The 21,549-nt window shown below is 40.2% G+C and overlaps 1 protein-coding gene across 12 annotated transcripts in view; it reads right to left on the bottom strand.

The window, feature by feature from the left end:
• Positions 1–21,549, bottom strand: part of MPDZ (multiple PDZ domain crumbs cell polarity complex component) — a 202,584-nt gene that overhangs the window by 61,278 nt on the left and 119,757 nt on the right. For 5 of the 12 annotated variants that reach the window (XM_073668027.1, XM_073668043.1, XM_073668057.1 and 2 more), the window contains 9 exons: positions 19,671–19,763; positions 19,351–19,528; positions 17,869–17,979; positions 16,240–16,320; positions 15,559–15,654; positions 14,564–14,635; positions 7,722–7,875; positions 3,622–3,818; positions 2,018–2,109 (listed from right to left, as the gene is read on the bottom strand). In XM_073668027.1, the coding sequence (XP_073524128.1) occupies positions 2,018–2,109; positions 3,622–3,818; positions 7,722–7,875; positions 14,564–14,635; positions 15,559–15,654; positions 16,240–16,320; positions 17,869–17,979; positions 19,351–19,528; positions 19,671–19,763 (1,074 nt within the window). The remainder of the gene's footprint in view (positions 1–2,017; positions 2,110–3,621; positions 3,819–7,721; positions 7,876–14,563; positions 14,636–15,558; positions 15,655–16,239; positions 16,321–17,868; positions 17,980–19,350; positions 19,529–19,670; positions 19,764–21,549) is intronic. The other 7 variants (XM_073668066.1, XM_073668169.1, XM_073668150.1 and 4 more) reach the window with 3 other exon arrangements.

The raw sequence follows: 21,549 nt of genomic DNA, 5'->3' as shown, positions 1-21,549 counted from the left end.
TAAAGAACAAAAAAATGGTCATTTTTGAAATTATAAGCATTAGCAGGTTATTACAAACTGAAATTAAACAGTTTTCAACTCAAAACTTTATTCTAGGTGATGTTACATTTGCACATAGGACCCCTTGTTCGAAAGGAGCTTCTGAACTCTCTCGTCCATTGAATTTGTCAGGTTTTGGATGGTTTCTGCTTCAATTGTTTTGCATGAGGACAGAATACCCTCCCAGAGCTGTTGCTTAGATGTGAACTGCCTCCCGCCATCATAGACACTCCTTTTGATGATGCTCCAGAGGTTCTCAATGGGGTTGAGGTCAGGGGAGCATGGGTGCCACACCATAAGTTTGTCCAATTTATGCCCATAGCAGCCAGAGATGCAGATGTGTTATGTGCAGCATGAGACTGGGCATTATCATGCATGAAAATGATCTTGCTGCGGAATGCACGGTTCTTCTTCTTGAACCATGGCAGGAAGTGCTGTTTGAGAAACTCCACATACATTATGGAGTTCATCTTTACCCCTTCAGGAATCCTAAAGGGGCCGACAATCTCTCCCCATGATTCCAGCCCAAAACATTACTCCACCTCCTCTTTGTTAGCGCCGTAGCCGTGTTTGCATGGGGTGTCCATCAACCAGCCATCCTCCACTCCATCCATCTGGACCATCGAGATCATTTCATGCATGATAATGCCCCGTCTCATGCTGCACATAACACATCTGCATCTCTGGCTGCTATGGGCATAAAAGGGGACAAACTTATGGTGTGGCACCCATGCTCCCCTGACCTCAACCCCATTGAGAACCTCTGGAGCATCATCAAAAGGAGTGTCTATGATGGCGGGAGGCAGTTCACATCTAAGCAACAGCTCTGGGAGGGTATTCTGTCCTCGTGCAAAACAATTGAAGCAGAAACCATCCAAAACCTGACAAATTCAATGGACGAGAGAGTTCAGAAGCTCCTTTCGAACAAGGGGTCCTATGTGCAAATGTAACATCACCTAGAATAAAGTTTTGAGTTGAAAACTGTTTGATTTCAGTTTGTAATAACCTGCTAATGCTTATAATTTCAAAAATGACCATTTTTTGTTCTTTATTAAAATGAAAAGGTTGAAAACTCTGCTGTGCATAATAATTTGGAACATGCATTTTGAGTGCAGCTTGAGTTTTTTATTTTTTTAAACATATACTGTTATCATAGGCAGTTTGTACAAAAACCTTTCAATTGTACTCTAATAGTTATTTGACTGGAAAATTACAATGACTGCAATTCATATAGGTAATTTGGGAAAATCTGAGAAAATATTATTTGCATAATAATTTGGAACACAGTGTACAACAGCAAGTCTTCCAGGTCCTGAAGCAGCAAAAGAGCCCCAGACCATCACACTACCGCCACCATATTTTAATGTTGGTACTGTTCCATGTTTTTGCCATTTGTGGGTAAAGGCTCTCACTGTGGTTCGCTGGAGTACCAAAGCTTTAGAAATGGATTTATAACCTTTTCCAGACTGTTAGATCTCAATTACTTTGCTTCTCATTTGTTCCTGAATTTCTTTGGATTGCAGCATGATGTCTAGCTTTTGAGGATCTTTTGGTCTACTTCACTTTGGCAGGCAGGTCTTATTTAAGTGATTTCTTGATTGAGAACATGTGTGGCAGTAATCAGACCTGTGTGTGGCTAGGGAAATTGAACTCAGCTTCTCAAAGATGTGATAAACCACAGTTAATTTATGTTTTATGGGGGAAGGGCAATCACTTTTTCATACAGGGCCCTGTAGGCTTGGATTTTTTTTCCTTTAATAGTAAAGAGCTAAATTTAAAAACTGCATTTTGTGTTTACTTGTGTTATCTTTGTCTAATATTGTAATTTCTTTTTGTGATCTGAAATATTTAAGTGTGACAAACATGCAAAAGAATAAGAAATCAGGAAACACTTTTTCACACCACTGTATAAACATACACACATACAGTACATGTACATATACATATCTGTATATATTTCAGTATGAACGTTTTTTACCTGATAAAAATGATTTTGACTTTAGATGGTGCACATTTGATGATTGATGAGGCGTTCTGATGACTTCTTCCATATAATATTTGTCCATTAATCTATGAAATAAAAACAGAAAGGCAATAAAAAAATAGTAACTATTTAAAAACACTCAGAAATATAACTGAACTTTAGGCTAGGTTCACACCTACGTTGGAAAAGGCTCCATCATAGATTTCCTCATGACGCATTATTTTTGCTAGAAAAATGACGAGCACCAAGAAAGAAATCTAAAGGACCCCACTGCAGGCCAACAGCACTTGTAGAACAATGATGGCCGTCATGTGAAGGATCTGTACCTGCTATGAATTCCGTTATTCTGTTCCTAAACGGGCAGCATGGTGGCTCAGTGGTTAGCACTGCAGCCTTGCAGTGCTGGGGTCCTGGGTTCAAATCCCACCAAGGACAACATCTGCAAGGAGTTTGTATGGGTTTCCTCCAGGTTCTCCGGTTTCCTCCCACACGCCAAAGACATACTGATAGGGAATCTAGATTGAGCCCCAATGGGGACAGTGCCAATATTGTCTGTAAATTGTCTGAATTGTAAAGCGCTGTGTTGGCGCTATATAAATAAATAGATTATTATTGTTATTAATACAGAAAAGAATACTGGAATTCAAAGTCTGATGTAAACCTAATCCTTACTTTAGATGCTGATACGCTTACATATCTGTAGCAAACACCCAGACCGGGATGGCGATATTAAAAAAAACAAACAGGCAAATTGCGGGTGTTATGGGTGCTATGTTTGGCTCATTGTGCTTGTCCGCATCGCAAATGTGGTGCAGGAACCACCTATTGGATGTACTATACAGAATAGTGCAAGCTGCGATTTCTTTCCAGGCGGACCATTGGTCCAGGTGGAAAATTACTCATGTGCACATTAGGTATATAATTGGTCCATGTGCCATCCAACGTACACACAGACCGAAAATATGCTGGTTTGAACAAACCCTAAAATTGAGACTCTTGAGCTGCACATTTCTTGGGTTGTAAAACCATGCTGCCTGTGCATGCCCTTACTGTATGAATTTGATGTTTTGGGTCATTATCTAAACATTACACTAAGGCCTCACATGTATATACTCTGCAATGAAATCAGAGGTATAGGAAGGTACTGTGAAGTCCCATGCACTGCTGTACGCTATTCGTCGGCTTTTCACAAAGCCTTCGTGTCCTGCTATACTATCCTTCCCTGGAAGAATGAAAAGAAAAGAGTAGATGGCGCATTCCTCAAAAAAAAAAGTAAAAAAAAAAAAAGGCTTATGGAGGTGCCGTATGACCTCACAAGCCTTCATTGGTTCTCTATTTCAGCCTTTATTGGTTCTCTTTATTCTTTACAAATTTCTATTATTTGGTATTTGTGTAGAATTATGATACAAAAAAAAAGGTAATTTTGTTTTGCGTTTAATGCGACATAAAATAAAAGATTTAGAAAGATACCTTGGCTTCCACTTAGTGAGATATAAGTCGTCGTCATTGAAAGGGAATCTTTATCTAAATAGAATTCCGAGTCTTCATTGCCAGCTACAATGGATGTATTCACTGGCGGCTTATTGACATATACTTGCCTCTAATAACTCATCGGCAATCTGCAACCGGCCATCTTTGCCAGCTGCTCCATTTGGATCAATCCCCACGATGAAGACGCTCATTCGTGATCGGTCTTTGTTTCCAGCAAGGCTCAGACCCAATCCAGTCTTCCCTTTCTCCAGCTCTATCATACGCAACTCTCCTGGCAGGTTTCCATACCGCTGTGATATCTTTCCTAAATGGGAGGAAGAAGCACTAATTAACAAGTCCATCATACTAAGAACAGACATGAGTAATTAGCTCTTTGCAGCAAAATTGGGAGAAAAACGTGCAGAGGTCCCCTAGCAACAACAACACATTATTACCACCATTTTACCATAGAGAGAGGCTCAAAACTGCTATCTTTAGATAACCCAGCTATATCTGTGATTTGTGAGCGGATACAGGATTCACCCAGTTATGAAGATACAAACCAACATTCAAGCAAAACCCCAGTGTTTGTGGAGGGAAAATGTGACACTTGTTTCATTAAAAATCATGAGAAGAAAAAAAAGGAAACGAAAAATGTTATCAATATTCACTGACTGGAATATTCATACTTACCACCCATCCTTATCCTCCATGACAAAAAGTTATCCTAATGAAAAAATACAGTGATGGAGAATGGTAACTTATATAGCGGATGAAAAGGGGTTTATTTAAAAGAAATCTATCGCCAGGCTTTTATTAGCTAATCTGAGAGCAGAATGATTTAGAGACAGATACCCTGATTCCAGCGATGTGTCACTTACTGGACTGCTTTCTGTAGTTTTGATAAAATCACCAAACAGGAGGAGATTATCACTATAGGACTAGTAAACCTGCCAGGTATTACTACATATTATTTTATTTATTTATTTTACTCACCTATATAGAGCCATTAATTCCACAGCACTTTACAGACATTATCATCACTGTCCCCATTGGGGCTCACAATCTACATTCCCTATCAGTATGTCTTTGGAGTCTGGGAGGAAACCGGAGAACCCAGAGAAAACCCACGCAAACACGGGGAGAACATACAAACTCCTTACAGATGTTGTCCTTGGTGGGATTGAACCCAGGACCCAAGGCTGCAGTGCTAACAACTGAGCCACCGTGCCGCCTATATTCATGAACTCTGTATAACTCCGCCCCCACCACAAATTGGCAGCCTTCTACCTATGCACAGTGTACACAGGAAGCTGCCAGTCAGTGGTGTGGACGGGGTTGTACAGAGCTCAGCATTTAGAGAACTGCTATATCTGAAGCAGATTAAACAGTGATTATATCAAAAGCACAGCAAGCAGCAAAGTAAGCGAAACATCACTGGAATCAGGGTCTCTATTCTTACAACATGCTGCTCTCAGATTGTGTAGCAAAAACCTGGTGGTAGACATCTTTTAAGAGTACATGCATACAATGTCTTTAGGATGCCTATCTGAGCCACTTAGGCAGGGAGAGAAGTGTTCATAAATGAAGAAAGAAGTTTTTTCTCATAACATATTTTACAAAGTTTCTTATATTTGTCTGCACTATTAATATATGCAAACTTCTTTGAAACAACAGAAAATTTAGAAGAGTTTTCCTTGATTTTTCAAAATCGAACCCAAATTAAGGAATTGGTGGTCCCAGCTGCTCCTGCAGTAATGATGTCCTGTCATCAGACTGATGACTAACAGGCAGGACGTCATCACTACAGGACCAGTGGGGATCGCTGGAGAGATGTCCTTGGGACAGCAGAAGATTCAACAGGTAAAAGCTTTTTAACCCCTTAATGACCAGGCCATTTTCCGTTTTTGTTTTTTGCTCCCCTTTCTTCTTCCCAGAGCCATAACTTTTTTATTGTTTGATCAATATGGCCGTTTGAGGGCTTATTTTTTGCGGGAACGTTGTACTTTTGAACGACATCACTGGTTTTACCATATCATGTACAGGAAAACGGGAAAAAAATTCCAAGTGTGGTGAAATTGTAAAAAAGTGCAATTCCACAGTTGTTTTTTGGTTGTTGTTTTTAGACCATGTTCACTAAATGCTAAACCTGACCTGCCATTACGAGTTCATAGACACCAAACATGTATAGGTTCTTTTTTATTTAAGTGGTGAAAAAAAAATCCAAAGTTTGCTTAAAAAAAGGCACCATTTTCCGAGACCCGTAGTGTCTCCATTTTTCGGGATCTGGGGCCGGGTGAGGGCTTATTTTTTGCGCGCCGGGCTGACGTTTTTATTGATACCATTTTGGGGTAGATCCGATGTTTTGGTCGCCCGTTATTGCACTTTATTGTACTATTGCAGCGACCAAACAAGTGTAATTCTGGCGTTTAGATTTTTTTTCTCATTACGCCATTTACCGATCGGATTAATTATTTTTATATACTGATAGATCGGGCGATTCTGAAAGCGGCGATACCAAATATGTGTATGTGTGATTTTTTTTTATTGTTTTATTCGGAATGGGGCAAAAGGGGGGTGATTTAAACGTTTAGATTTTTTTTTAAACATTTTTTTTTTTACACTTTTTGCTTGCTTCAGTAGTCTCCATGGGAGACTAGAAGCTGCAGTTACCTGATCCCCTCTGCTACACACAGGCGATGAGCAGATTTACTCACTTGCTATGAGCGTCAATCACTGGGCGGCGCTAATAGCAATCTGACAATGACAACCACAGGGGTCTCCTGCAGACCCCGGGTTCTTATGCCAACCCATCAGCTACCCGCGATCATATGACGGGGTGGCTGATGGGCGGGGCCAATGACACGCTTCCCGGAAGCGCGAGTTGAGTGAGAGATTGACAGCGGCATTTAACTAGTTAACAGCCGCGGATGGATCGCAATTCCACCCGTGGCTGTTGCGGGCACATGTCAGCTGTATAGATAAGCCGTCATGTGCCCGGAAAGGTGCGAGTTCAGCGTCGGAGCACGCACCAAACGGGGGTTATGACGTGTGTCGTACTATTATGGCACACGTCATAAAGGTGTTAATGTTATAGTTCTTTATTTAACCCCTTTACGACCTATGATGTATAGGTACATCATAGGTCACCTCCTTCCCTTTGATGTTGGCTCCAGTGCTGAGCCTGCATCTTTTCATGCACATGACAGCTGAAGCCCTGCTATGTGTATCACAAGCGATCAGATGATCGCAGGTTCAAGTCTCCTAAGTAAACTATTAAAGCCAGTAAAAAAAAATGTTTTAACAAATATTAAAAAAAAATACAAAAAGTTCCAATCACCCCCTTTTTGCCCCATTCAAAATAAAACAAAAAAACATAAAAAACACACGTTTCGTATCACTGCGTTCAGAATTGCCCGCTCTATCAAAATATAAACTAAATGAATTTGATCGGTAAACGGCGTAACTAGAAAAAAAATCAAAACGCCAGAATTATGGATTTAGGTCACCGCAACATTGCAATAAAATGCAATAACAGGCGATCAAAACATCATATCTACCCCAAAATAGTATCAATAAAAATGTCAGCTCGGCACGGAAAAAATAAGCCCGGCCCCAGATCTCGAAAAATGGAGCCTTTTTTTTACCACTTAAATAAAAAAGAACCTATACATGTTTGGTGTCTACGAACTCGTAATGAGCTGAGGAATCATAACGGCAGGTCAGTCTTAGCATTTAGTGAACATGGTAAAAAAAAACAAAAAAACAATTGTGGAATTGCACTTTAGTTTTGCAATTTCATCACACTTGGAATTTTTTCCTGTTTTCCAGTACACTATATGGTAAAAATCAATGGTGTCATTCAAAAGTACAACTCATCCCGCAAAAAAAAAGCCCTCACAAGGCCATATTGATGGAAAAATAAAAAAAAGTTATGGCTCTGGGAAGAAGGGGAGCAAAAAACGAAAAAACTGAAAATCCCAAGGTCGTGAAGGGGTTAATAAAATCCTTTACGCTCATTAAATCCCAGAAAACCCATGTAATAATATGGTGAAGCAGCTTGTCATAAAATACTTTCATAAATTAAATAAAGGGACTCCATCAAAAATATTCTATTAAATATAAAAAAAGAAAATCCATGAAACCATCACCATCTGAAGTTTTTATCTTTTAAAGTGACAGATTGAATTAGCTTAAAGCACTATTTTAGTTATAATTGGCAACTTACGCCAACTGTAGCCAAACTCGTCCTCTTTTTCGGGATCTCCGCTGAATGCGGCAGTGCCTAGCGGAGCACTGTCAGAACTCATTGAGGTCACTGGTGCAGTAGTAAGATTGGAAAAAGTTGTTTTTTCTGAGTCTGAATCAGAATTACTGGAAGCCTTATAAAAAGAAACAAAAAAGACAATCATTAGGAAATGTTGCCAAAAATAATGTACATATAGCTATACAGTGCAATTCCTTTAATCGGGCATTTAATAATCTGAAAGTCTATTTATGTCAGACAAATCAAAGACATTGTGTGAATTTCACAAAACATGAAATACACGATTTATAAGTGAATTATATGTAGCTTTCCAAGATTACATGAAAATGTGACATTTACCAAGTCTCAATAATACTGGATTAAAGGAACGTTATTATATGCATAACACATGCGCACAAAGTCATTTATCCTATTATTATATTTATTAAGCAACTCAAAGACATATGCTTCAGAAAATCCATTTTAAAATGGCTGAAAGTTTCTGGAATTCAGGAGAGGGTGTTCCCTCTATTTGCCAGATCAGATGTGTACCCTTTACCGATCCCCCTAAAGATCAGATGTGTACCCAAAAGTTTACATGCCCCCACAGAATTTTTCCTTTCTTGGCCTTGTTTCAGAAAATATGAATGATAACAAAAAATCTTTTTCTCCACTTATGGTTATTGGTTGGGTGAAGCCATTTATTAGCAAACTACTGTTTTCTCTTTTTAAATCTTAATGACAACCAAAAACAAGCCAAGAAAGAAAAAAATTCTGCTGGGGAATGTAAACTTTTGAGCACAACTGTATACCCTTTACCGATCCCCCTAAAGATCAGATGTGTACCCTTTACCAATCCGCCTAAAGATCAGATGTATACCCTTTACTGATCCCCCCAAAGATCAGATGTGTACCCTTTACCGATCTCCCTAAGGAAATTCATTGATGTCAAGGTGTGTCACGTGACATGTAAACCCCTGGTTTTCGGAAGTCAGAAACCGGTTTATACACATCTGTACTCCAATCCTGAACTAGCTGTCAGAATTGTGAACATCATGTGGCACATCCCAAAACTCTTTTCGCATTGCTGGACGACTAGTAATCAGCATTTGTCAAAAGACTTGCCAATCTGGATAGCCCCTTTAATCAATCAGTGGTAACCGTAGTTTTCAAAGTTTGTCTTGAGTACACTACAGGGAAAAAGCTACAATGGTTAAGTGGCACGACATGCACAAGCATGTCCACACTGCAGAGCCATATATATAGATTAACAAAAAATTTTAAAATTAATGTTAATAGTACACAACAATCAATGTACTGGACCAAGTATCAGAAAGATGACCATCATGTGTAGTCATATATTGATAAACAAAGAACCAATGCATACAATATATACAGTGCCTACAAGTAGTATTCAACCCCCTGCAGATTTAGCTGGTTTGATAAGATGCAAATAAGTTAGAGCCTTCAAACTGCAAACGAGAGTAGGTTTTATGAACAGAAGCATAAATCTTACAAACCAAAAAGTTATGTTGCTCAGTTGAATTTTATTAAATTTTAAACATAAAAGTGTGGGTCAATTATTGTAAAACCCTATGTTTAATATTTTGTGGAATAACCCTTGTTTGCAATTACAGCTAATAATCGTCTTTTATAAGACCTGATCAGGCCGGCACAGGTCTGTGGAGTTATCTTATAGAATCATAGAATCATAGAATGGTAGAGTTGGAGGGGACCTCCTGGGTCATCTGGTCCAACCCCCTGCTCAAAGCAGGATTCACTAAATCATCTCAGACAGATTTCTGTCCAGCCTCTGTTTGAAGACGTCCATTGAAGGGGAACTCACCACCTCTCGTGGCAGCCTGTTCCACTCATTAATCACCCTAACTGTCAAAAAGTTTTTTCTAATATCTAATCTGTGTCTCCTCCCATTTAGTTTCATCCCATTGCTTCTAGTCTTTCCTTGTGCAAATGAGAATAAAGATGATCCTTCTACAACGTGACAGCCCTTGACATATTTGTAGACAGCTATTAAGTCTCCTCTCAGTCTTCTTTTTTGCAAGCTAAACATTCCCAAATCCTGCAACCGTTCCTCATAGGACATGGTTTGCAGACCAGTCACCATTCTGGTCGCTCTTCTCTGAACTTGCTCCAGTTTGTCTATGTCTTTTTTAAAATGTGGTGCCCAAAACTGTACACAGTATTCACAGTATTCCAGATGAGGTCTGACCAAAGAGGAGTAAAGACCGATAATGACTTCACGTGATCTAGACTGTATGCTTCTGTTAATACATCCCAGAATTGTATTTGCCTTTTTTGCTGCTGCATCACACTGTTGACTCATGTTCAGTCTATAATCTATTAGTATACCTAAGTCTTTTTCACATGTACTGTTGCTTATCTCTATTCCTCCCATTCTGTATATGCTTTTTTCATTTTTATTGCCCAGATGTAGTACTTTGCATTTTTCCCTGTTAAAAACCATTCTGTTGGTTGCTGCCCACTGCTCCAGTTTATTTAGGTCTTTTTGAATCTTCCCTCTCTCTTCTCTAGTATTAGCTATCCCTCCTAGCTTTGTGTCATCAGCAAATTTAATCAGTTTACCCTCAATTCCTTCATCTAAATCATTGATAAAGATGTTGAACAATACAGGTCCCAGGACGGAGCCCTGTGGTACCCCACTTGAGACATTCATCCAGCTGGATGTGAAGCCATTTACAACCACCCTTTGAGTCCGATCACTAAGCCAGTTATGAATCCACAGTTGCCTGGTCCATTGCATACTTGGTCATTTTTTCAATAAGGATGGTGTGAGATACTTTGTCAAATGCTTTGCTGAAGTCAAGATATACTATATCTACAGCATTCCCTGATCCACCCAGTCAGTGATTCGGTCATAGAAGGAAATTAAGTTAGTCTGACATGACTTGTTAGCTACAAACCCATGCTGACTCTGGTTAATCACTTCATTCTTATCCAGGTACTTACATACATGTTGTTTAATAATTTGTTCAAAGATCTTTCCTGGTATAGAAGTCAGACTCACCGGCCTATAGTTCCCTGTGTCCACCTTCTTCCCCTTTTTGAAGATAGGAACAACATTTGCTCTTCTCCAGTCTTCTGGGACTTCTCCTGTTCTCCAAGAATTTTCAAAGATTATGGAGAGTGGTTCTAAAATTTCTTCTACGATCTCCTTCAGTACTCTGGGGTGTAATTCATCTGGACCTGGAGACTTGAACTCATTTATGTTAGCTAAATATTCCCTCGCAATCTTTCTGTTTACAGATAACTTGGATTCCTCTATTTCTTGGCCCACTCCTCCATGCAGATCTTCTCCAAGTTATCTAGGTTCTTTGGGTGTCTCATGTGGACTTTATTCTTGAGCTCCTTCCACAAGTTTTCAATTGGGTTAAGGTCAGGAGACTGACTAGGCCACTCCAACACCTTGACTTTTTCCCTCTTGAACCAGGCCTTGGTTTTCTGGGCTGTGTGCTTTGGGTCGTTGTCTTGTTGGAAGATGAAATTACGACCCATATTAAGATCCTTGATGGAGGAGCGCAGGTTCTTGGCCAAAATCTCCAGGTAGGCCGTGCTATCCATCTTCCCATGGATGCGGACCAGATGGCCAGGCCCCTTGGCTGAGAAACAGCCCCACAGCATGATGCTGCCACCACCATGCTTGACTGTAGGGATGGTATTCTTGGGGTCGTATGCCGTGCCATCCAGTCTCCAAACGTCATGTGTGTGGTTGGCACCAAAGATCTCGATCTTGGTCTCATCAGACCATAGAACCTTGAACCAGTCTGTCTCAGAGTCCTCCAAGTGATCATGAGCAAACTGTAGACGAGTCTTGACATGACGCTTTGAAAGTAAAGGTACCTTACGGGCTCGTCTGGAACGGAGACCATTGCGGTGGAGTACGTTACTTATGGTATTGACTGAAACCAATGTCCCCACTGCCATGAGATCTTCCCGGAGCTCCTTCCTTGTTGTCCTTGGGTTAGCCTTGACTCTTCGGACAAGCCTGGCCTCGGCACGGGAGGACACTTTCAAAGGCTGTCCAGGCCGTGGAAGGCTAACAGTAGTTCCATAAGCCTTCCACTTACGGATGATGCTCCCAACAGTGGAGACAGGTAGGCCCAACTCCTTGGAAAGGGTTTTGTACCCCTTGCCAGCCTTGTGACCCTCCACGATCTTGTCTCTGATGGCCTTGGAATGCTCCTTTGTCTTTCCCATGTTGACCATGTCTGAGTGCTGTTCACAAGTTTGGTGAGGGTCTTAAATAGTCAGAAAAGGCTGGCAAAAGAGATCTTTAATCCACACATGTGAAGCTCATTATTCTTGGTGCCTGAACTACTTCTTAATACTTTAGGGGGACCAAACAGAATTCTTGTGGTTTGAGGGGTTGAATAATAAATGACACTCTGAATTAACTTTTAACGTTTTAATAAAAAAAAAAAAAAAAAAAATTTGCTGCAGTGCATTTCCCACTTCCAGGCTGATCTACAGTACAAATGTCACAATGCCAAGTTAATTCCGCATGTGTCAACCAGCTAAATCTGCAGGGGGTTGAATACTACTTGTAGGCACTGTATATATAGATATGCAATAAATAATAATTAATGTATGTCGTATGCATATGAGATGGTACATTTATAATAAGTCAGTGGCATCACAAACTGGGAATCAGGGGTAGATAGATACCTGCATAGCTGGTCCAGCTACATAAATTGCGCCGTGCGGCACAGCCCCGACGCGCGTTTCGGACACACGTCCTTCGTCAGGAGCCCCCGAAAGATGTGCGTCCGAAACGCACATCGGGGCTGTGCCGCACGGCGTCATTTATGTAGCTGGACCAGCTATGCAGTTATCTATCCACCCCTGATTCCCAGTTTGTGATGCCACTGACTTATTATAAATTGACCATCTCCTATGGATACGACATGCATTATTATTTAATGCATATCTATATATATATTGTATGCATTGGTTCGATGTTTATCAATATATGACTACACATGATGGTCATCTTTCTGATACTTGGTCCAGTGCATTGATTGTTGTGTACTATTAACATAATAATTTTTTGTTAATCTATATATATGGCTCTGCAGTGCGAACATGCTTGTGCATGTAGTGCCACTTAACCATTGCTTCTCAATAAAGGTTTTTTATGTATTATAATTTTGTCTCTATTCTTATTTGGACCTATCATTCGGTGGTTCTCTTTTTGTTGAATGATTTTCTAGAAAAAGAAATCATGCCCCATCCTTGGCCAAAATCAGATCTTCAAAATGTTTGAACAATATGCACTAATAAATATTTTTTTCTCGAAAGACTAAAATTGTGCTGCTGTCAAAGTACCACAACAAAAAGCATCATATTACCCTAAGAAGTGGTCTATCATACAGCCCCTACAAAAGAACAAGGCCCCACATGAGTTTTTGCTTTGATGTTCAATGTACCTGGAACCCTCTAAGCTGTACTATTAAATTGGTGACATTTTATATCCAAACAGTTGTATACCTTGGTTTGCTTTGTCTGTTGTACACCCTCTACAAAACGTGGAGGCCTCACAAAAGTCAGAGACAAATGGTCACCATATACTGGAGTTTTTGGTAACCGGTCTGTGTTTTGTTCGTTCATTCCGCGAAGATCAAAATACTAGACTTCGTAAACTGAACAGGAAGAATCTTGATGCAGGGGTGAAGAACCTGATAGTCAAACAATATCCAACCAGGACCACAAAGAGGAATACTCATAAGGGCTTTAAACCATGAGAAATCCAAGTGACTGAACAAAAAGGCGAAGAGAACACACATTGTACACTAAAGAAAACACCTGCCTTGCTTAGCCAGCCCTGCCGAATATATGGCAGTATAAAAATGACTCATATTGAAGCTCAGTTAGAAAGGTATGCTAAAATACATGCGAGTGTGCTTGGAAGTATATATATATATTTTTTTTTTTACACATAACAGCTGGTTCAACATTTTTGCATTCTTGGGGCACTTTGCACATTACGCTTTCCAGGTACATGAGCTAATGGCATCGGTCAGGAGGCCCTGGAATCTCCAATCAATAGCAATGTGGCCAGCCTGTTAACCCCACGTCTTAACAGAACATCATGTTAAGAACAAGTACAACTTAATCCTATCCGAAAGGCAGAAGTAATGGAAGTCATATTGTCCAATACAAGGAGATTAGCATGAAAATAAAAACATACATGCACTACATTTTGATAGTAAAACTAGCATTAAAGGTGGTCAAACACTTTCAAAACTTGTTGGTCGAACACTCGTTCAGCCAACAGCTAGTCCTCCTGACCTCCCTACATATTCGCACTCTAAGTTCTACAATTCGGTCATATGTTCATAATGGAAAGAGGAGAATAAGTTGCTTCCAGACACCTTTTGGTAGCTTACCTTCCTTGAGAATAAAGGATTAGGTACACTGAAACTTAACATGCCTAATAGCTCTTCTCTTTGTCATCTGACGAAAGCTATTAGATAGTTGGTCCAAAAGAAAATCAGAGGGTTCGGCCAACTTTAGTCTAATGCGTATGACCACCTTTAGATAGACATGCAAAAATGCATCCAATATACAAAACAACCACCACTTGATGGCCATGCTCCATGGATGAACATAAAAACAATGAAGGACACAGTAGGTACATAGGTTACAATCTCATACTTTCCATTGGACAGTCAACAAGTGCTTCACAAACTAAAAATGACACGTCACATCATACATGGACCACAAACAAGTGCACACTAACAATGGAGAAGTATGGCCAGTTACTAAATGTCAGCACTCAGACAAACCTTAAATGGCGTGGGAGCAAAGGGGTTAGTTGGGGAACAACGGAAAGCAATTCTAACCGGATTCATTGTAGCCTACAGTGACAAGAGAATAGAGTCTTAAATGATAAAAAGTGCAACCTTAGAAAATATACAGATAATACAGAGGATGCAAAATTGTGTACTTGGTGTCACTATTTAACGATTAATCTCATACCAAATGCACTTAGAGGGGTATGGAACACTTAAAATAGGGGGTAGACAGGACATTTCATTTATAGGGTGATGACAAGAGGAAAAGGAGCTGGGATTAATGAAAATACAGGATTTTCTGATTTCTAAAACAGAGGTAGGAGTGAAAAAAATAAATTATCTTTCAGATATACTTATTACAGGGTTTCCTTGACATGTCTACAAGTCGGCCCACTGCGTCTCCAGTAATTGCTCAGTATATAATAATACAATAAAATATGACATTTAAGATCATGGATTATCACAGGGCAATGGCAGTTAGCTACTTGGCACAGTGATGATATACTTTTCAGAGTACCAATACTGACGTGCCCAAGTGATCATGCAGGTGACCCAGTGAGCCACTGATCTGGAGGGCTTGGTTGGGTTGTGGCAGATAGTTTTGTATAGATTTTTATTTAATATGGACTGGAAAACCCATTATAAGAAATAAACTAAAATAGAAAAAAACTATGCTAACTATGTACGGTACTTTCAGTCCTTGATAATTACACACAGTTAGGCCCAGATGATTTTGGACACTAACTGAATTTTGTATAATTTAGCACCCGTACATGGGAATGGAATGGAACCTCCAGACCCTTTAAATGGCCATTAAACATTACTTTTCAGAAAACTATTAGTATCTGTAATGCAGTTCTGTATGGTTCTCCAGCCCTTTGTACATAAATGCATCCAAATACTGCACCCGTTATTGCATACTAATAAGTAAGCTAGACAAGAAGTGCAAATCTGGGGAACAGGCAAACTAGTAAAAAAGATCCAACCTTGTTAGTGGTGAACTGGGAGGAATCAGCAAATGGGTTAGTGCATCGGAAGAGAGGTTTAGTACCAAAGGTGCTCTGTAAAGGCAAGCTTTGCTTCTAAAAAAAAAAATAAAAACACAATATTATTACTATTAAACCAAAAAAGAAAAAAAAAATAACTAAGAAAGGGGCTGTATCACTAAAGTCAATGATGGTCGGAGAGGAAACATCACTTAGAAGCCAACATTGTGGTAAGTGAGGCAACCCCTTTAATCAATTGCCTGAATTCTATTTTTCACAGATAAAAATCACACATATTACCATTCAAGTGTTGGACCCATATTATATCTGGAAAAAAGTACTAGCAACTCTACAAATTTGGCCTTAGAATCTAGGAGGCTTTTATTGGTAGAGTGGTCACATTAACCCCAAAGCATTGTGTTTTCTACATTTCTTGTCATCTATAACTGACCAGCAACAACCCAAATTAAAAGAATATAATGATTAAAAAAACACTACATCCAGTTAATAGTTAGGTCTATATAGGAATCTGATAGGGAGGCCTAGAATCTAAGAAGACTGTGTAAATCCAGATGTTGGGGGAAGGGTGGTGGGTTGGGGTAATTTGAAGGCATCTTGTCTCAAATCTCCCTCAATGTGTCTACCCTCCAAAAATGAATGGCAAGCAAGCAGAATATTTACCTTGGGTGATTTGTGAGAGAAGGGGTTAGTATGTGACGGACCCCTGAAAGCAGAGGCAGATGAGCAATACAAAGATTCAGGCTAGAGGAGAAAATTAGGGAAACAGAAACAATTATTGGAGGGCTGGGTTCAAGTTACAAGAAAGGTATAAGTGTTTGCTTCTATTGGTTAGTGATCATGATACATTCTATTATCAATATCTATAGTAAACTATGATTACAGCGCAGAGCTGATCAGAGACGTACACTGTAGACCCCATAGCAGCCTCTATTTATGTGGTTCCTAAAGTCATGATAAAACAGGAAAGTTGTCATGAACTCCATGTCACAATTCAGATAAGGATCTGCAAAGAGTGGAGGGGCAATTTATTTATGCAAGTCTGTATATTGGTATATATGGACTCAGGAGTACTCCTAAAGCTTCAGAATATGTCCACAAAGAACAATCCGCAGAGAAGTCTGCTAAGGCAAGATCAATACTGAATTGTGCAGATTTTGTTGCAGATTTCATATCGGAATGCTGTCGATCTCTGCACTACAGAGTGGTAATCTGCATAGAAGTAGAAATCCGCGGCATCATTTGAAAGGCAGCAGATGTCAATTCCACAGAACCAGTCAGTTCCTACTGCCAATTTCCTTACCGGCATGTGGATGAGATTTCGTAAAATCTCATCCACAATGCTGGTACTGTAAAAAGCAATATAGCACTAATATAGCAATAATATAGCAATAATATAGCAATAATGAGGTCTTCCTTTGGGAAAATCCGCAACATATCCGACATGTGTGAACATACTGTTACACTGGTATATAGAAATTCCTAATTGCCAAAACAGGACCCACCACCCCTGACACAGCCGAATTCTGAGACACAATGCATCTATTCGAACCTTACTTATATTACTTTAGAACTAGTGATGAGCAAGAGTGCCCATTTAACCCTTTCAAAGAGCATGCTCGGGTGCTTGCCGAGCATCGTCGGCGTGCTCGTATATTATATTCGAGTCCCTGCGTCTGCATGATTTACAGCTGTAAGACAGCCTGAACACATGTGAGGATTCCCTAACAAACAGGCAATCCCTGCATGTGTTGAGGCTGTCTTACAGCTGTAAATCATGCAGACGCAAGGACTCGAACATAATATACGAGCACGCCAAAGATACTCGGAAAGCACCAGAGCATGCTTGGTGAAAGGGTTAAACGAGCACGCTTGCTCATCACTATTTAGGATCCCTTTAACTGATGCTATCAATTGTTTTGAATGTCTTAAACAACGTAGGCCTCATTCAGACGTCCATGAGTCATATGCGTGCATACGTGTTCTGTGTTTTTCACGCATAGAACATGCACCCAATATAGTCTATTGGGCGCTTCACATGTCTGAGTGGTCTTCAAAAAATCATGGAGACATGTCCAGTTTTTTACCCACACAAGTTTATGAGTCCATAAAAATCACGGACAGCACACGGCTGGCATCGGAGCTGTCCGTGATTAACATTACAATGTATAGAAGAAGCTTTGTCATTTATTTTTTTTCATCAGAAAAATCTTGGATGTCTGAATGAGCCCTCCTTATACATAACAAAAAGTGCTCCACCACCACCTAAAGGCAAGCATTTCATGTACTCACCCGGGGTCTGTTGACGATACTCTGAACCAGAAAGACAACAGGATTTCCAGCTCTTCTTATGGCTTCCACTGCCTGCTCATGACTGGCATCTCTGAGATCAATACCATCCACCTAAAACACAATTTATTTACAGAGAAAGACGACAGAAAAAAAAATTGGATAAAAGCAATAGTTTAGGAGATCTCCTGCGTTACCCTTGGGATTTGTGCTAAAGGATAACACTAAAAGCAGTAAAAAGAAGTCTCCTCCTATGGCTGCCGCACTGATGCATGCAAGCATTAGAGAAGTGTTATAAATGGATGTCAGTAATAGGCTTTATTGTGCAAAAAGCCTTGGGACGACAGCTTTATGTTGTAAGTGATGTTCTAAATGGCTTTACTGCAAGGATCGCAAGCGACAACTGGGGTCTCCAAAGTTAATCTGAGGCTTACGGCTGACCGTCGACTCATTAAAGCAAACAGAAAGAGACAGTTTAAGATTGAACATAGTAGCCTTACTCACTGAAACCAAAAAACTTACAGACTCATCAGATTTGTCAGAAGTCTGATGTAAAACTGCTTCAAATTGTAAAAAATTCAAGGCAACTTATAGTTGAGCAAAAGTGTAGCACTTTTTGGCGTTTTTACACCAGTCCCAAACACTTTTTAAAAGTGGGTGGAGCCTAGCCAAGAAGGGGCCATGCCGAAAAATTACTCAATAGAAACGTATTCCAGTCGGCGACATTCCTTGCGGTGCACACGCACAAAGCAGCCAACAAATGTGCCAAATTCATCAATTCTTAATGCATTTGGTGCAACTTTCTCCAGCACACTGTCGTCTCAGTTTGTTTCCGGTCTTCACTGGGACAATTCCTGGTACTTATTAATTTTGTAAGTAAAATAATCCAAGAGAAGTCACCAGAGACCAGAAGAGTGTGTTTAACCCTTACACAACTATAGCAAGCGTAAAGCGGTATTTACACTGCAAGATAATCGCGAGAGAGTGTTGTAAAAAACGGCCATTACATAATTCTGTTGCCATATAAATAGGCTCCCGACCACCCGATAAACGAGCAAAATGCTCGGTCATCAGGTGAAAGGATCTTTGATGCAGCATAAAAGATCATCATTCTCGCGGTGCATCATCCTGTGTAAACAGGACTCGTGCTGCCGAGAATAAAGGCAGACTAAACGCACTGAAGAATCGAACAATCGAGTATAGATCACTCAGTGCGCATCGTGTACTTTAGCCTGTGTAAACAGGCAGTAAAATGACCGCTGGTAAGTAAACATTTACTGATCAGCGGTCGTATCGTGCTACCAATCGGTCGGTGTAATCAGACCCTAATTCAATATATACTTTCCAGTGCAACTATATGGCAAGTAAACTCTACAAGGAGAAAAGTATAGAATTCAACTTAAAAGCCAAATGTAATATTTCTGCAGCCAGGACTCAGAGAACAATGCTCAACGCTGTCGCCATCAAAGACTTGCCCATATGTACCTCCACAATCCTATCTCCAGTTTTCAGTGTTCCATTCTTTCCTGCCGGACTGTCCTCCAGAATATGTTTAATGAAGATTCCTCTCATTACTTCCCCATTGCTTAGACGGCTCCCCATGCCTCTGCCACCAACAATGCTGATCCCCAGTGATTTCCCAGGCTCTCTCCAAAGCTCCACCCTGGAGGATACAGATAAAAGACAGAAATTAGCTCATGAATATTACATGCACATAGACACATAGTACTGTGGATTATCTGGCAAAGATGTTCCAGGCATTCATTCAGTTTCTGCGGAATAGAGTAAAACACATTTGGGCAAACCTTCTTGGAGTGTTCCAGTTGTTAAATGCAGCGTGTTCCAGGTCACTTTCCTCCCCTTCTCCTTCTTCACGCTCAGGCAGATCTGGACCATCACTAAAAAAATAAAAAATAAATAATGGTCTAGGTGTGGAGACTTCTATTGATCCCCAAATCTAAGGGTCAGTGGCTGCTCCCCTTTGTGGTGTTCTGCTCTGCTCATTGAAAGTATACGGCGTCCACACAAATCTCTGCACCAGAGAGACAAGTAGGAAAACCGCTAAAGTGGTGCAGCTCACTATGACATTTCAGATGTTGTATTAAATTCTGTATTTTCACAATCTATTATTTATATAGTATCAGCATATCTGGGAATCCTGTACACAACACTCACTGTGCCCATGATGCTTACAATCTAGATTCCCTATATAACAAGCATGCTGGGGAGGAAGGGTGGAATTCATAAACTCTCTATGCCGGTTTTTTGGTTTCCAAAAGTTGCAAAATTTGAATCACAGGGCATCTGTGCAAAAATGATATGACTATTGCCCTTTTGCGTTGGGCAAAAATACTGACTTTTAGCACATACTGAAGGTGAAGGTGAAATTGACGCCAGGATCTAGTAGGCATGGTTTTCGTCTTCTGGTTGGACAGGCCAAAGATGCACAAAATTTATGTGCATCTCTTAAAAAACTTGGCACAACTTACACCAATCCAACAATCTTGATGAAGTAATACCATAAATATTTTTTTTGAGTGTGGTGTGCAGTGACAAACATCCGTCAAGCGGCAACGTTTGTTGGTTGGTGGTCGTTTAATAGCCTGTTCACACAAGCTGGTAGTGCTTCGGATGCACACTGCATAATCAGTAAGGGTATGTGGCCACGGTCAGGAGCCGCTGTGGGTTTGAGGCTGTGTGTTATGCAGCGTCAAACCCGCAGCGTCCAGATGTTACAGCATAGTGGATGGATTTCTAGAAATCCCATGTCCACTATGCATCTCTGTGCACCTGCGGATCACCCGCAGAAACTGACATGCGGCACGTCTTTCAGATCCGCACCATGTCAATTTCTCTTGCGAGTCTAACATCAATGAGGAAAGTCTGCATGTGAAAAAAAAAATTGTGCAGCTCATTTACATAATGAGGACAGAAGCCGCGCGGCTATCCTGCAGGGTCAGGGCCGCAGGCACATACCTTAACAGATTATTCTGTGCCTATAGACTGCCAGAGGTTGATGTGCTACTGAGAACAATGAACTTTTGTGCAAACCAAAAGTTAATTTCACCAGAAGAAGGAGCATGTTGCTCGTTCCTACGGGGATCTGTAGCCTATTTAAGGATCGTGCACATGACAGTATTTCTGGTCCGAGTGCAATCCGACAAAACATTGGATCGCACTTGGACCAATGATATTCTAAAGGGCCGTGCACATGTCCGTTTTTTTCCTCGGAGTCTGCATGCTCAATTTACATCCAAAATTCAGATTGCACTCAGCCATGCAAGTCAATGAGTCCGTGGAAAAATTCGGACTGCAGATAATCTATTTCATTATCTTGATTTACTTCAGTAGTCTATAGCATTGAATATATATTATAGCACTGTGCACTTTACTATTTATATCTTACTGTTTACTATATACGGTTATGTATTGCTATAGACTATTGGTATTTTGATTGTACCTGTGCTCCCTGGCGATTCTACTGTAATGAGAGGAGTGTGTAATGTTTATACCATACTATTTATTTGTACCACCTATGCTCCCCTTTTGCTGGACACACTACCCTATTTCCCTTACCTGATTTTATTGTATTTATGAAATAAACTGAAGATTTTATCTCCCATACATAGTTTATGTGTCCCCCTTTTTTAGGTTATTATCAATATGAAAGAATTGAGGAATTAT

Source organism: Phyllobates terribilis, unplaced genomic scaffold (genome assembly GCF_046119375.1).
Source record: "Phyllobates terribilis strain yellow unplaced genomic scaffold, ASM4611937v1 Scaffold_1__5_contigs__length_1240528914, whole genome shotgun sequence".
Taxonomy (NCBI): Eukaryota; Metazoa; Chordata; class Amphibia; order Anura; family Dendrobatidae; genus Phyllobates; species Phyllobates terribilis.
This window is presented reverse-complemented; position numbering and strand designations above follow the sequence as displayed.